This window comes from Etheostoma spectabile, chromosome 17 (assembly GCF_008692095.1).
Source record: "Etheostoma spectabile isolate EspeVRDwgs_2016 chromosome 17, UIUC_Espe_1.0, whole genome shotgun sequence".
In the NCBI taxonomy this organism is placed as follows: domain Eukaryota; kingdom Metazoa; phylum Chordata; class Actinopteri; order Perciformes; family Percidae; genus Etheostoma; species Etheostoma spectabile.
Genome location: NC_045749.1, coordinates 3691997 through 3706802, shown reverse-complemented (window position 1 = coordinate 3706802; position 14806 = coordinate 3691997). Strand labels below are relative to the sequence as shown.

Genomic DNA, 14806 nt, shown 5'->3' with positions numbered 1-14806 from the left:
CGATCATCACGGCCATGTCGCCCTTACATGCGGTGGGTTGTGCGTGGTGGGGGGGTTTCTGCACCATGGCATAGAGAGAGGGGTGGGGGTGGTGGTCCGGGTGACGGAGCAGGGAGCCATCGTGGCAAGCGGAAGTGAGGATTGAAACATCGTAGCTAAAAGAATATGAGATAAGATGAATACTTGTTAACTTACTAAGAGCTGGTTAACTCCTCATTTAAGAATGGGATCATGGGAGTTAAAGTCATACCAACAAAGTTATGTCCATTGTCAAAAACACAGTAAAAAACACAAAACAGTGAAAAAGTGCTATTAGAGGAAATAAAAACACAACCTAGGATTATAGGATATAAAATGCAATCCTTTTTCACAACTAGGATGTATAATATTTCATCTTTTCAAAACATAGGTCATTCAGAAAGCCTTCAATTAAGCATGAATTTTAGTAAAGTATGAGAGGAGAAATGTCATAATTATTTCTACTGCTTGACTTATCTATTCTTGACTCTGTTCTACCTGCTGCAATCTGCTTATGTTATCTAGTTTACCCAAGCCATTATGTTCTTTGCTAGCATATGGTACGGTGCAGATATTATGGATAGCATTTAGGGATTATGTATGGGTTTAATATTATTAAAATATAGATAAGATTAGAATCCAATGGATTAAACTTCCAAGATTTCTTTTGGTTAAACTGGGTCATCAAATTGACAGATACAGGAAAGAAAATAAATATTGCAAATGGGGAGAGTTGATAAGAGTGTATGCTGTTTGAAGAGAAAAATAATAAAACGTAAAACATCAATACAAAGGAACATTAATGTAGTCTAGAAAACATTTATACAGGAAGATATAAAATGAATTTATTTGTTGTCTTACTTTTATTTTAAAACAACTATCAAGATGCATTGAGTTTGAACAGAAATATGAAAGGAAAGAATATTTAGATTGACTGTACAACCAATCACTTCTCTGTTTCATCATCGGATATTTAATTTATTGATTATACTCTAGTTGACTGTTTTGTTTAAAAGGTTAAAAAAAACGTTGAGTATTTTGTCCAAGAAAGACAAAGAATTGGAACGTGTGGAGAAGAGAATACTGATAAACTGTGTCAGCACATTTCAGCCTTTACTACATACCCATTAGTGTCCATCTCTCCTCCTCCCTCCTCATCGTACGTGACCAGCTGCTCGTGAATCTCCCCGCTGTTCTTCATACTGGCCAGTGAATCCTTCTGGTAGCGCTTCCTCATCACAAACAGAATCACTATGACTGAAAAGCAGCAGAGGAAAATGTCTTTTAGAGCATAACTGAACATGAAAATAAATAAATGTATGTGGGACATGTATAAAAGATTTCTCTTCTGTAAAAGATATGAGTCTATATTGGTAAAAAAAAAAAAAAAAAGACAAAAAGAGCGACATCCACAGTAAAACAAGGTTGTCTGCCATCTTTCCAACCGTTCTATGAATATGACAACATGACAGAAAATGATGCCCGGAAAACCGAAATATGAAAATGAATGGGGGCAAGGAACAAGTGGGGAAAGTGGAACACTAACGAGGGATTGAGTCTAGAAAACAGAACAAAAATACGGGGAGTAAATGAGGAGCGGATGGTTTAAGGTGTCTGAGACGTTCGCCTCGAGCACGAAAACCTTAGATGCATCTACTCAGCCGGAGACAAACAGAAGGGAAGAAAGGAGAGAGGAGTGTTAGAAACAGAAAGAGAGATTTAGTGGATACAAGAGGAAAAGTGGAAATGAGTTGGAGAAAACAAAGTGAAGGGGGATGAGAAAATAAGGAAAAGGAAGCAAAGTTGGACCTGGCATATGACAATGACAAGAAATAAACACTTGAGAAAGAGAGAAAAGGGGGGTGAAGAGGGGAAACAGAGGAAAGGAAGTAAAAGAGTAGACACGAATAGAAGGATAAGAGTTAAAAAAAAAAAAAAAAAGTAAATGCCCAACACCGACATTTGCTCATGTTCAAGTGACATGCAGCTGCAAAGTCTGCAGAGGAAGAAGGTCTTGGTAGTGGGACGGGTCAACGGAGACCACTGTTCGCCTCCCGTTTCCAGTCGACACTGGTTTCTAACCCAAAACATGTTTCCCTAACCCTTATCAAGTTAGTTTGGGCCTAAAGCTAATCACACCTTAACCATGTCAGGCCAGAAAACTAAACTGTTGTATTAGGACTGTAAAAGTGAAGCCTGTCGATAGACAGACGTGTGTCAGCTGTTGGCAGTTATAAATGATGTATGTGGTCATGTTGCATAAAGGTGAGACACAAAGTGACGTTGGACTTTCAACTTTAAAACCTTCTCCCAATGTGCATATTAACAGTCAAACTGATGACAGTTAAATGTGTTTAAATGAATCTTATTGAGAAAGACAGGCAGCAACCCATGAACGCAGGACTCTGTCTGAATTATCTCCTGGTCGTCAACACACTGGACTTCTGTCTGCCTTGGTCGGATCAGTCATACCTCCCCAATGCTAGCTATAATAGGCCCAGCAGTCAATTTAAAGCTTAAATAAAATTGTGACATTGCAGCAAAAGACAAAGTCAAAGGAACACCAGAGAAACTAACGGGGGCATAAAATATAGACTTTTACAGGTTATGTGAAGATAGTAAACCTTGTTCAAACAATCAATGGCAATGCCTTTTGTTAATTTGTACATTTGTTTGGTCTAAAAGAACTGACCAAGTTAAGAAATAGGATTAGAAAGTTCAGGGTAAAAGAAACAAAGTAAAGTTTTTTCTTGCTTACACCCTGGATTTCAGTGGCCATTGAAATAAGAGAATGTGGACAACGAAGCAGGAGAAAGAGGAAGAGAAAAAATTAAAGGAAAAGAGAAACAAACACGGAGAGCCTCAATGATTGAAGGAAGGAGGAAGTGGAAGAAATGGGAGAAGTTGTGGCTAAGGAAATCAAGAGTGAGGACAGATGAGGAGAAGGAGGATACATTTGACATTAGATTAGGCCCAGAGCCTCGGTCCCGATATGAACCTCTTTTTTTTCTCAGCGGACGGGCAGCATTAGCCGTGCCTTTTAGTCGAGGGCGAGCGGGACTAATTTAAGATTGCCTGGGAAACCAACAGATTAATCTTTTACAACATATGCTCTGCAGTTTAATAAGCTCAGGAGATATCAGACTTAGAGGGGAGAGGAAAGAGACAAAAAAAGAATAAGAAGCCCTTTCTTTGTACAAAAAAATGACTGAGAAATTTTTCTTTGCGTGTGTCAAACCAGACTTCTTGTGAGAAAATGCGTCTGTGAAAAGGGAACGCGGTAAATTACTTTGGGCCCTGGCAGATAATGACAAGTGCATTAAATAGTTAATCTGGCCTGCGTTGGGTGTGTTTGATAAAGAAAAAGAGAGACAGAAAAAGGAAAAGAAGGAGGCAAAGAGGGAGACAGAGAGACCCAGAGGGAAAGGAAGAGAGAGATGAAGAAAAAAACGGAGGGAAAAAGGCGCGATAGTGAAGGAGTGTATTAATAGTTAATAGGTTGAGTGTTTGGCAGTATTTGATAAGCAGACGGCACCTAAAGAGCTGATAAACTCTCCTCATTACCACTCCTATTCTTCTGCTGCTTTTCCCACAATTCTCTTCGGCATCTCTCTTCTCTAACCCCTTTCTGTCTCGCTCTGTCACTCAGTCCGTCTCATTCCACATCAGTTCCCTGTCTCACTTGCCTCCCGTCTGTCTGCCGTTTCACCCCTCCCCTCTTCCCATATCTAAGTCTAGATAAAAGTTTTTTTCATTCCATCTGTCACTCCTCCTTCTTCCCTCTATCTTAAGTTCTTCTTGCCTTTCTTCCTCAGCACTTTTGATCCCAGATCCCTCTTGTTTGGCCATCTATCTCTGACGTGCCTCTCATCCAACATGACAAGTATCTCTTTTTCCCCAGAAAAAAGGAGCAGGGGGCGAAGGTATCAAAGAGAATATTGAGCTCACAACCACAGGCATTATTCCCCACATCCGTCGCTGCATTATTCATAAAACTAACAACAAAAGGGAGGGGAGAACGCTCCCCGCAAAAACACTAACCTTATTTATCGCAAAGCAAGGGCAAGGGAATCTGTGCACATGCCCCAATCACTCAGTGTTGGCACTTTGCTTGCAACGTCAATGCCATCTTCATGAATTCCTCTCAGAGAATAAATCTCTGTGGGTTTAGGAAGGTACTTTTGCAATATTTTCTCAGAAACGTCTGTTTTTTCGTCTCTCTATCACTGAGTTAGTCACTATGAGTTTACCAATGGCCGCATATTAGTGTTTGATAAAACTTAAACACATTTTATTTGACCAGTTTGAATTAGACTTGTTTATTTACTTCCAATAGCATTCTTGGTTCCAACTACAAAAATATGTATACAGTCCAAGCTCAGAGGTCTCAAACCCCCATTAGACATGAGATTAAATAAAACCACTTTTAATTGGGCAAATTATGCTTTTATATAGACCTTAGTGGTCCCCTAATACTGTATCTGAAGTCTAAGGCAAGGTGGAGGCTGTGGGTGTGGCCTTGACCAACTGCCACTTTGCTTGTCTGAAAGCCCTGATGTCTCTCTCTCATGGGCGAGCCAAATTCTCTGGTTGGGCAAAGCAGAGAAAGGGGAGGTAACCTTGCCCCTTATGACCTCATAAGGAGCAAGATTGCAGATTGGCCCATCTGAGCTTTCATTTTCTCAAAGGCAGAGCAGGATACCCAGGGCTCGGTTTACACCTATCACCATTCCAAGCCACTGGGGTCCCATAGGCAGGCTGGGGGAACTCTAAATAATACTCAACATACTTTTACAACTCAGCATTATTGTTACGGTTTGACTGTGTTTGCACAGCAAAAACAGTTTGGTGTTGGTTGGTTTGGAGTGGGGGGAATAAAAAAAAGGAATATCCCTTCTGTAAGAGAGGATGTGAAGCTGGACCTCTGTTTTCAAAGGGAACAAGTTACATTCTTATTCAAAACCCCTTCATTCATAGTCATACTTTTTGCTGTGCTCAGTGATCAGAGACTCTGATGCTAAGCATGCAAAAAATTCAGAGGCCAATTCTTCAAGCAGTTAACATGCAGTAAATCCTAGGACCAAGAAAAGGTTACCGCACCGATTTAGCATTGCACTCCTATAGATTACAACGGACAGTTTAAAAATATGTGGAAGAAGAACCAGATATGCCGTGTTTTTTATTCTATGCACTCTCATTCCTTGTCAAAACCTGACGCCTACATCACCCACAATGCAACTCGACCACTGACATGCCTGTATGAGATTCAGGTGTGTACGTGTTATGCTAGTACCGACTAATACAGCCTCAAGATGAGATTAACAGCAAGCTACAGAGGACTCCCATCTGCTCACTTCTTTTTAACTCCTGGATTTTCTTCATTTTCAAACTCGTAGTCTTCAGCCACAACTGACGTGGACTCAAGCAACATCACTTGAGGCAATTATAAGCTTTAACACAGCTCCCTCTGGAGCCTCAAAAAGGCTTCATAAAACATTTTTTTCCCTTCACATACGCAATATTACTCCCTTCAACACCTGTAAAGAGACTTTGATGTGAACAGTTGTTAGATTTCCCCTTAAAGTTTCTCTTGAAGATGAAAAGATGGTCACCGAAAAGAAAAGTTCCTCAGGCACTCTAGGAAATAGCAAGAGAAAAGGATTATCTCCACCCTCATGAAAACCTTGACAGATGATCTCCGAGAAGTGCTTTGCAGTGCAGCGACGAGTGTTTCCACCAAAGATGGAGAGTATGAAAGGAGAGAAAGAAAGAGAAGAAAAAAAGAAACTTAAACTTACCCAGTATGGTCAGTATGCAGAGCAGAATGGCTATCAGGGCATGAACACTCACTCCCATCCTCCGAGCACCGGCTTTGCACTGCGTAGGAATCCGCCTGGCATCACACCGACACGACTACAGGCAAGACACACACTCAATCAGTACAGTACTGAAATGACGTGTATTGATTTGTCTTGCACTGTTCATTTACTGTATATGTCCTAATACACTACATTTGATAAGGTAGTATGAGTTTTTCTGTATTAAATCTGGTGCAATTATTCAAATGTGCTGAAATAATCTTAGGCAGTTTAGTACATCACAACTCCCACCCACACGCACACAGACCTTGATTGCCACTTTAGTGATGCTGGTCTGGATGGGCCGCCCTCCATCGCTGATGCGCACATCCATGCTGTAATCCTTGGGGTCATCCAGGCTGAATGGCCCCTGTTTCACAATGATGTCGGCTGTGTTGTCTTAAGAAAGAAGCATATAAATACACACAGTGAGTGTACAAAATGACAACCACCTTCACCTTCTACACAAATTTACCTTTCCTTTTTTCCAAGCTCCATATCTAATTTGTTTGAGTCATCACTTTGTCTCACTAAAGCGGATCTAATGTTCACCTGCTCTGAACATGGAGTCTTTAAAGTCTATTTATACAGCTAGCGTCTGTTCCGCAGATGAAACAAGATATAAGAACAAGAAGAGAGTTGTTACATAAAGGCAGACGGGTCATTTGTGATTATGTGTCAGTTTGGTGCATTTAGGATTTGAGTCACGTTGGATTATAAATAGTGGCCTTATACACTTAAAACAAAGCCCTGTGTGTAACTTTTTAAATACATGCATTAACGTACTGTTATGTTACTTGCAGATGACACTGTTGTGACAATATAGACCCTAATCATTTGAATGTAATGTGGTGAATTGGTGGCCAGTCAAAAAACACAATGAGCTAAAAGTCCAAAAGCACCAAAAGGGCTTAGAAAAAAAACAAAAAAGTATAGAACAGAACATGTTGAGCAGAGTTTAACGTCACCTCTCCAGGCCTGACCAACAATACAGCCATTAGTTAAATATACGGCAGGCTGAAGTTTCCTGCTAAGGTGATGGGGACAGCCTTTCTCCACAATATCCCTTCAATGGAGGAATTTCAGCAAACACAATGACAGGAAAGACCCCTGCAACCCACTTAAATATACCTAGACACACACTGTTTAACTCCCAGACAAAGTAACCTACAGTATATCTCTGGTTTAAGGGCAAGCTTAAATAAAAACAACCTGGGTGTTGCTGACATTTGCACAAAGTGGATGTTGAATACAAAGTATGTCGGTCTTGTGAAAGGAGTGAGTAAATCATTTGGCTCAAGAATTTTATCTCACCTGAGATATTTTTAAAATGAACTCCTTTTTCACCCTTCAGAGGTCTTAAAATTCCATAATGATTCATGGAAAAGTAACTGATTATTAGTATATTAAAAAAGTCCTTCCTCACTCACCTAAATAATTGAAACTACTTTCTCACAACTACAACAAAAATGTTCAAGTGAAAACCGGTATCCAGCGTAATGGATACATTGTTATTTTTACATGTTTTGAGCACACAAATAAAATCCTTTTCCTCCAGTGTAAAGGTTATGCCAGAAAGTGGCACATCCTCTCAAAAAAGGGAGGGACTAGTTGGTGAGCTAACGCCTAGCAGAAACACGATTTGTTCCATGCATGTCTAAAGATAGTCAAAAATTAGGCATTGACCTTGAATGGTTAGGGTCAAGATATTTTTTTGCGTTTGTTACTGACGCATAAAGTCTCCTTTAGTGTCTAGTCCTTCTTGGCGTCACTATTTGACGCTCTGGGTCGGGACGTACGTTTAACTGACATGAATGAGAACAGGTTGCCATTGGTTAGGGGACTGCTCAGGACGGGAGAAAACAAATGGGATTCATAAAAACGCAGTATAGACAAATACAGTACTGGTTAGTCAAAATCATGGCTACAATGGGGCGGCTGTGGCTCAGTGGTAGAGCGGCCACTTGCCAATCGGAAGGTAGAGGGTTTGATCCCTGCAGTCCTATGTCGATGTGTCCTTGGGCAAGACACTGAACCATTGCCCCCAATGATGTGATTTCGGAGTGTAGATGTGTGTGAAGGTTTATCTGATGAGCAGGTGGCACCTGGTACAGCAGCCTTGTCCACAGTGTATGAATGTGTGTGAATGGTTCTAAAAAAGCTATATAAGAAGAGTCCATTTGCATTTACAAGCCAGCCGGTTTACCAACTGCCAGTCAGCAAGCTCATTAGCTTGGTCATACTATGCCAATAAAGTTTCCAGATGTACATCTCAGATCCTCTTCTCAAACTATTTGCATGGCAACATTCTACCAAATGTAAGTGAACTGACCCATTAAATACAGCTTATGCAACCCCCTCATGTGATCAAGTTTCCATTGTTGTCTAACATGTAGTCACTGAAGGTGTGTGTGTGTGGGAGGACATGGGTACAGAAGAATCCCCAACAAACTGAATAAAAGATGAAAACAGCTTCTGTCCTCCCTTCATCTTATCCCTCTTCTCTGTCTCGTCTCCTGCTCCTTCTTTGTTTGAATTCATCTCTTCCCTGTCCCTCCGGATTTCTGTATACTTCTCACTGTCCTCTCTATATTTTGTTTGTTCTCTCCATCTCTCTCTTCCTGCATCTCATTACGCTCTCTTTATTTCTTTGTTTACCTTTCCTCCTCCTCTCTCTTGTCTGCCTGGTATTAATGCAGTGAGCCTGGTGTAGCCGCCTGGTTTTACTGTAACACCGAGTGCTGTCACTTCACTGTGCAGCTACACTGACTGTTGGAGTCAGTGTAGCTGCACAGTCCCGTAATGAATGCACGGTTGTTTTCTGCGAGTTGGTAGTCGATAAATATTTTAAAAGCCTTCACTTTGCAGCTCTTGTTGTGTGTGTATGTGTGTGTGTGAGCAGTGTTAAGTGGTGTGAGGGGAGGTGCTGTCAGATGATTTTTTTGGGGGGGGCACAGGGGAGAACAGAGGTTCACACTGACAACCACTTATCAAACAACTATCCACCTCCTCTCCTCTCTTGTCCTTTCTGTCTCTTTCATCTCATCCTTTTCCCCCTCGTTCTTGGTATTCACATTCCTCTTCTCATCTGCACTCCTCATACCCTTTTTTTGTTTTCATTTAAACATTTGATGTTTCTGGTGTTGATGTTTCTTTCCTGCTTTTATCATGTCCTCGTCTCCTCGTTATCCTCAATTCTTAACTCCTTTTCACTGCAGCCTAGTTTTTCCTCTCCCCTCATTTGTTTTCTCCCATTTGTACTCCTAACCCTGTTTTCTTCTTTTCCTCCCCTTTTCTCATCTTCTATCTTCCTTTCACATCCTCCTGTTTTTGATTTTCCTGTTTTCTCCGTTCTAATTAGTCTTCATTATACTCCACTCTCCACTCATTCATATCATCACATTTGTCTGTTTTCCTAACTGTAGTTATCCACTTGTTTGTCCCTCTTTATTGTTCTCTCCTCTTTAAGAATTCCCTCCTCTGCTCATTTTTACATTGTACATACTCACTTTAATTTTACCTGCCTCCCTTAATCCCATTCCCTTCCTCTCGCCTGCTTTCATGTTTTCTTCCACCTCTGCCTCATCTGTCTTTCCATTTTCTCTCCTCCATCTTACACTTCTGTTTCTTTATCAGTTCAACATGTCAGGGGGTGGCAGTAGCTCAGTGGAGAGATGCCAGTTCATCTCCTGGGAACTGCCAAGGTGCTCTTGAGCAAGGCACAGAACCCCCCCTCAGCCACTCAGGGTGCTGGTCCAGCAGTGGCAGCCCACCCACTCTGACATCTCTCCATCAGTGCAGGCATTGAACCAAAGCATGTGTGTGTATTTCAGGCATGTGTGTAGTGTGTAATAACAACAGAGTGTAAATTGTAATTTCCCCACAAGGGATCAATAAAGAGTATAAATTATAAATTATAACCCCTCTAGGCACAAGCGGAGAAGAATTGAATGAGGCAAGTTCAAGTCTGTTTATCTTCTTTCAGTATGTGAAGTTTCACTTTAATTAAATAGTAACACTTAAATCTTTCATCTGACTACCTAAGGCTTTCATCTATTCAGACTTTTAATATTTGACTAGAACAGTTGGTACCACTTTTCCTTGGGCTTTCATGTTTTATATGTGTATGTGATGATCAAAAATGATGAAAACTGTTTTACTTGTGCCATTTTGTGTCCTAAGCTGAATAACCCAAATAGGCTTTGGAAATCTGATGTAACAGAGCACCAACCTTGGCCTAAATATCAATGTCTGGATCAAAGCAAATGTCTCCATAGAACTTCACCATCATCTATGTCACAGTCTGTTTATTCAAGCTGACATTTTCATTTATACCACACATTTAAACTCACAAATGGCACCGGATTACTGACTGTAGATGCTGCTTTGAATTTAGAATCAGCTTTTGGTAACAAAAAGCTCTCTTTTTATGTTGAGTAAGAAGGAGCCAGCTACTTTGGCAAAGAGTAGAATACAAGTGGGTCAACTGAACTATAACTAACTACACTGAGAGGTGTAATAGCAACTCCCTTAGTACCACAGTATATGAAAATATGGAAAGCTGTCCAGCTGTCTGACTGTCCGTCAGTCCGCTGCTTTGGTCTATACTGAAATAATGGTTATTTTTAAGTGGATTGCCATGAAACTTGGCAGAGATACATGGTGCCCAGAAGATTACTATGACTTTTTGATCTTCTGACTTTTCATCAGTCGCATCAAGCAGGTCAAAATCAATTATTTAATTCTATCATTCAGTGATATTTAGGAATATTTCAACCTACCAGATGGTTAGGCTCATTTGTGGTTCCCAGATGACTGACTGTGTTTCTTTGATCGATAAAGTTTGATTACATTTGAGCTTATTACATTTAAGCTGATTAAAGTTATATTTTGTTTTAGACTATTTTTGAAAAGCCCTACAATTATTTAAAATAATACAATCAAAACATGCATTTTCTCAGGCCTCTTGGTGTAGTTTCTCCTGTACTCTTTTCTCCATGATTTTACTGTAAAATGCACCACAGTAGCACTGTGTGTGGCATGTTAATTTACCATCCTCAGCTGCGATGAGTTTAGAATACATAGAGAGTCATCTGCAAGTCCACCAGCCATTTGCTCTCATTATTTCCAATATTTGCTGCTGTTGTGCATTCCAGACAGCACTTATGGTCCCAGACAGGCTCTCTAAATCCCCCATCTGGCTGTGAGAACCAAAGCATGCTTTGCGAAGTTAGAATAATTTCAACTTTCAGCAACAAAGCACTGAGCCTCAAATGGAGTTTTCAATCGTTGCATAGCAACAAGTGCCAGGGCCAGCGCTTCTTGCGAGCACCGTTTAGAGCAACAAGCAGGAAGATAAAGGTAAATATATGCTCAGTGCACACGAATACTCACTGCCATAGTCTTTGATGGAGAAGTTGGAGCTCTCACTGGCTAGGCTGAAACTGAAGGAAGCTGGCTGGTCGTCTTTATCTGTGGCTCTCAATGTTCCAATTACCTGAGGAAAGACAAAAATATCCAATTAATTCATCCTGGACACAAACCTTGCTTATACCCAATGCAGTCTAAATTTTTGCAGCATATACCGTATATCCTTTGGGAAATTAGCACAGTAACTTCAATGCAGTTTCAGCTAGATAATGTTAACATACTGTATATATTCTTATTACAATTTTTCCATCTTTTAAAGTGCAATGTAATCTGGGTGTAGATTACATTGCACATGACATTTTGGGGTAATTTATCATGCAGCTAACTGTTTAGTATTGGCATGTTATAAAACATTAGGTTAGGTATAGATTGAGGTTAGACTTTGAGATTGGGTTTGAACCTTTTACACAAAATTAAAAGTTCGTTAGATTAATAGATATACAGTATGTATGAAATTTAACGCAGTTCTTTGTATTGTTCACACCTTTAACTCTCACCTCTATCTTTCATGCTGTAAAAATAGGAGAAACGCATTGCAGCGTCTTAAGACTCTAAAAACCAAACTGAGTAGGCCAGTACTCTGAATGGCAGGTAGACCTGAATGAATGAAAGAATTTCATTTGGCATGAATTTGTTGTTGTGTATGTTTTGTCAAAAAATGTCATAAAACAGGGATGAATACTGCCTTGTTTTGCCGGGGTCAACAGATTGTGACACAAATGTTAGTGAGGCTCTTTTTTTTCGAAAAACACAACTTAAAACAAATAAGGTCAGGTATTAAAAAAAGTCTAAACCCAATGTTTTGTCATGTGACTATCATATCTGAGGTTGATACAGGAGTCTGTAGACGAAGACATTTTGTGAACATCACTCTTGTAGAAATATCCAAATCAAGTGAAAACCTGCTGTAAATACCGTCTTTTTCTTACCATATTAGTGAGGTCGTTCTCACATACGAAGATCTCATCCACAGTCAGTTCAGGCTTGTTGTCATTGATGTCCTGAACTATGATGTTAACTTTCACAAATGACTCCAAACCTACAGAGAACAGACAACAGCATGTGAATAACTGCAGTGTAATGATGGATGTGTGTTGCATTGGCTTATTTCATCATTTGTAGCACTGCCTTAGTCTTAACTATCTCACAGTGTGATGACATAGAAATGGAAATAGACATTTCAGTGAGCTACCTACAGGGATTCTTCAGAGCAAACGTATGCAGGAGGATAAAAAAAATCCTTTCATGTAACTCTTATGATGTAATATAATCTCATTTAACGTGGAGGGAAAATAAATCAACTTGTTAGGACACAGGTGTGCCAACAAGAAAAACTATTACACTTCATTAGTTTTTTTTTTTTTTGGGGTGATCGCTCCATTTGCTTTCTTTTTTTCTTCTTTTTATTGAAACTATTTAAACATTCCACAGAAAATATCACATGTGAAATATATATATAAATCCATCTACATTGCAAGTCTCCAAAACTTTCCACTTAAAAGTTTTTTGTAGTATTTTTGTTTACTTGACTTCTTTGTCTAAGCTCACTTTACACAGCTTGTTTGTCATTGACGTTAATGGGCAGATCTGACAGTGATTACCCATAAAACTGATCATGGTGGTGTATCTCTGCCTTTGATTGAACTGATTAAGGTCAAGTGCCTGAAAAAGGATTTCTATTTGTGAGCTTTTTGTTTGGCAGGTTGTTGTTTTTTGTCACATTAAAGCAGCTTTTACACTTATTTTCCATCACCGATGTTTTAAATATTTGTCTTTTGATAAATGTGGGCCCATTGTACTGAGATTTTGAAACTATCTTTAGTGCAGTACATGTACTATATATCGAGGACCTTGCCAAGCTCAGGGGACCATTGTGTTTCTTAAACATCGTGACAAGCCCCTAAAATAGATGTCTGTATTTCATTCATTGCTGGTTCTAAAAATATATAGTTTGGTTTGCAAGCTGCAAGTGAACAAAGAGACCCACTGATGTGATTTTTCTGCCTACTCTCTCCTTCCCGTGTGGGTCGACCAGGTGTTGAGGCAATATGTTGAATCTATAAAATTCCCTGTTAATGTGTAACATTACCGTTGTTAGAGAAAACATGATTTTAATTCTTTATCTGATGTTCTATTGTTTTAAACAAAAAGTGTGTGTGTGGGGTGTGTGTGTGTGTGTGTGTGTGTGTGTGTGTGTGTGTGTGTGTGTGTGTGTGTGTGTGTGACACGTACCACTTGGCTCCTCTTGTGCTTTTACTTGAAACATGTGGGTGGCCTCCAGCTCTCTGTCTAGCATCCTCAGGGTGGACAGCTGACCTGTGAGCGGGTTGATACTAATAGGACAGTCCTTGTCTAAGATGGAGTACCTAAACAGAACGAGCAAGAGATGGGTGTAACAGCCGCTATGCAGAATTAGTAATTTAGTAGTTAGTTTTTTGGAGGTTTGCACAGCATCGTACCGTATGCTCTTGTTGGCTCTGTCAGGATCTCTGGCTATGACTGTTCCTATGTTGCTCACAATACGTTCTTCAATCACAGTGAAAGTGTAGACGGGTTGGGAGAAGACCGGTGCCTCGTCTACGTCCAGCACCTTGATGTTTACCTGTCAATTTATATTCATTGACAACGGTTGAAAGACATAATTGACTTGTATTTGTGCACATTTGTTTACAGATTTAAATGGAGTAGAATTGCTGGACGGAACTTCTTTGTTTTTGTTTTCAACAATGCATACTTCATATGTTATTCTGGCACTGATCGTAACTGAGATGTACTACTTTGCCTTCTCTCCCGTTTTCACAGAAAAATAATGATCAACTAGGTGATAACATCAACTGGAGGGCGGCTTAGAGTCTACAGATGGCCTGTCTGATATTTACCTTGGCTATGGTGACAGCACTTTTATCGTTGTCAGCGGGAAAACGCAGGTTTTCTCGCACCTGGACAGTGAAAGTGTAGCTGTTCGTTGTCTCGTAGTCCAGAGCCTGTTGGGGATCCCAGAAAGAGTAAAAAAAATAAGCACTTAGGGTTTGATTTAATATTGAGCACATCCTATTATGGGTTCTTCTCCACCTTTAATTGGCTATGATTGGCCAAGAAATGTTGTTCCTGTGGTGACAAAAATGAACGCCCATTGATGCTAAAGCTGGAAATACTTTTCTTTTACTTAAAGGTGCCCTGCCACATAAAACAAAACATATTTTTTGAAATATGTTAGGTCCATATGTGTAATGTTGTGAATGTGAAAATGAACTGCTACCTCCTCTGTCAGCTCTAATTAATGAAAATAAATAATCAAAGAAATCAGGCCAATTACAAAAGCTGGTCATTGAGCTCATTAATATTCATGAGCTCTCCCAGTTGCGCTTGGTAAAGGATGCTGATAGCCAGGCTCTCATTGGCTGGCTGTTAGTCAATCAGAGTCAAGCAGCTTAGCTCTCTGAATATTAATGAGCCTTAATTAAGTCTTCCTGCAGGCTTTCTGTACCACACTAGAATGG

At 40.0% G+C, this 14806-nt stretch overlaps 1 protein-coding gene across 1 annotated transcript in view; it reads right to left on the bottom strand.

Annotated features, from left to right (window-relative positions):
• The window catches only part of cdh5 (cadherin 5), a 31537-nt gene that overhangs the window by 1919 nt on the left and 14812 nt on the right, over window positions 1-14806 (bottom strand). Inside the window, 9 exon segments of the mRNA XM_032541848.1 lie at window positions 2-155; window positions 1143-1275; window positions 5817-5931; window positions 6145-6275; window positions 11271-11373; window positions 12236-12345; window positions 13539-13672; window positions 13766-13908; window positions 14186-14290. Of these exon segments, the coding sequence (XP_032397739.1) occupies window positions 2-155; window positions 1143-1275; window positions 5817-5931; window positions 6145-6275; window positions 11271-11373; window positions 12236-12345; window positions 13539-13672; window positions 13766-13908; window positions 14186-14290 (1128 nt within the window).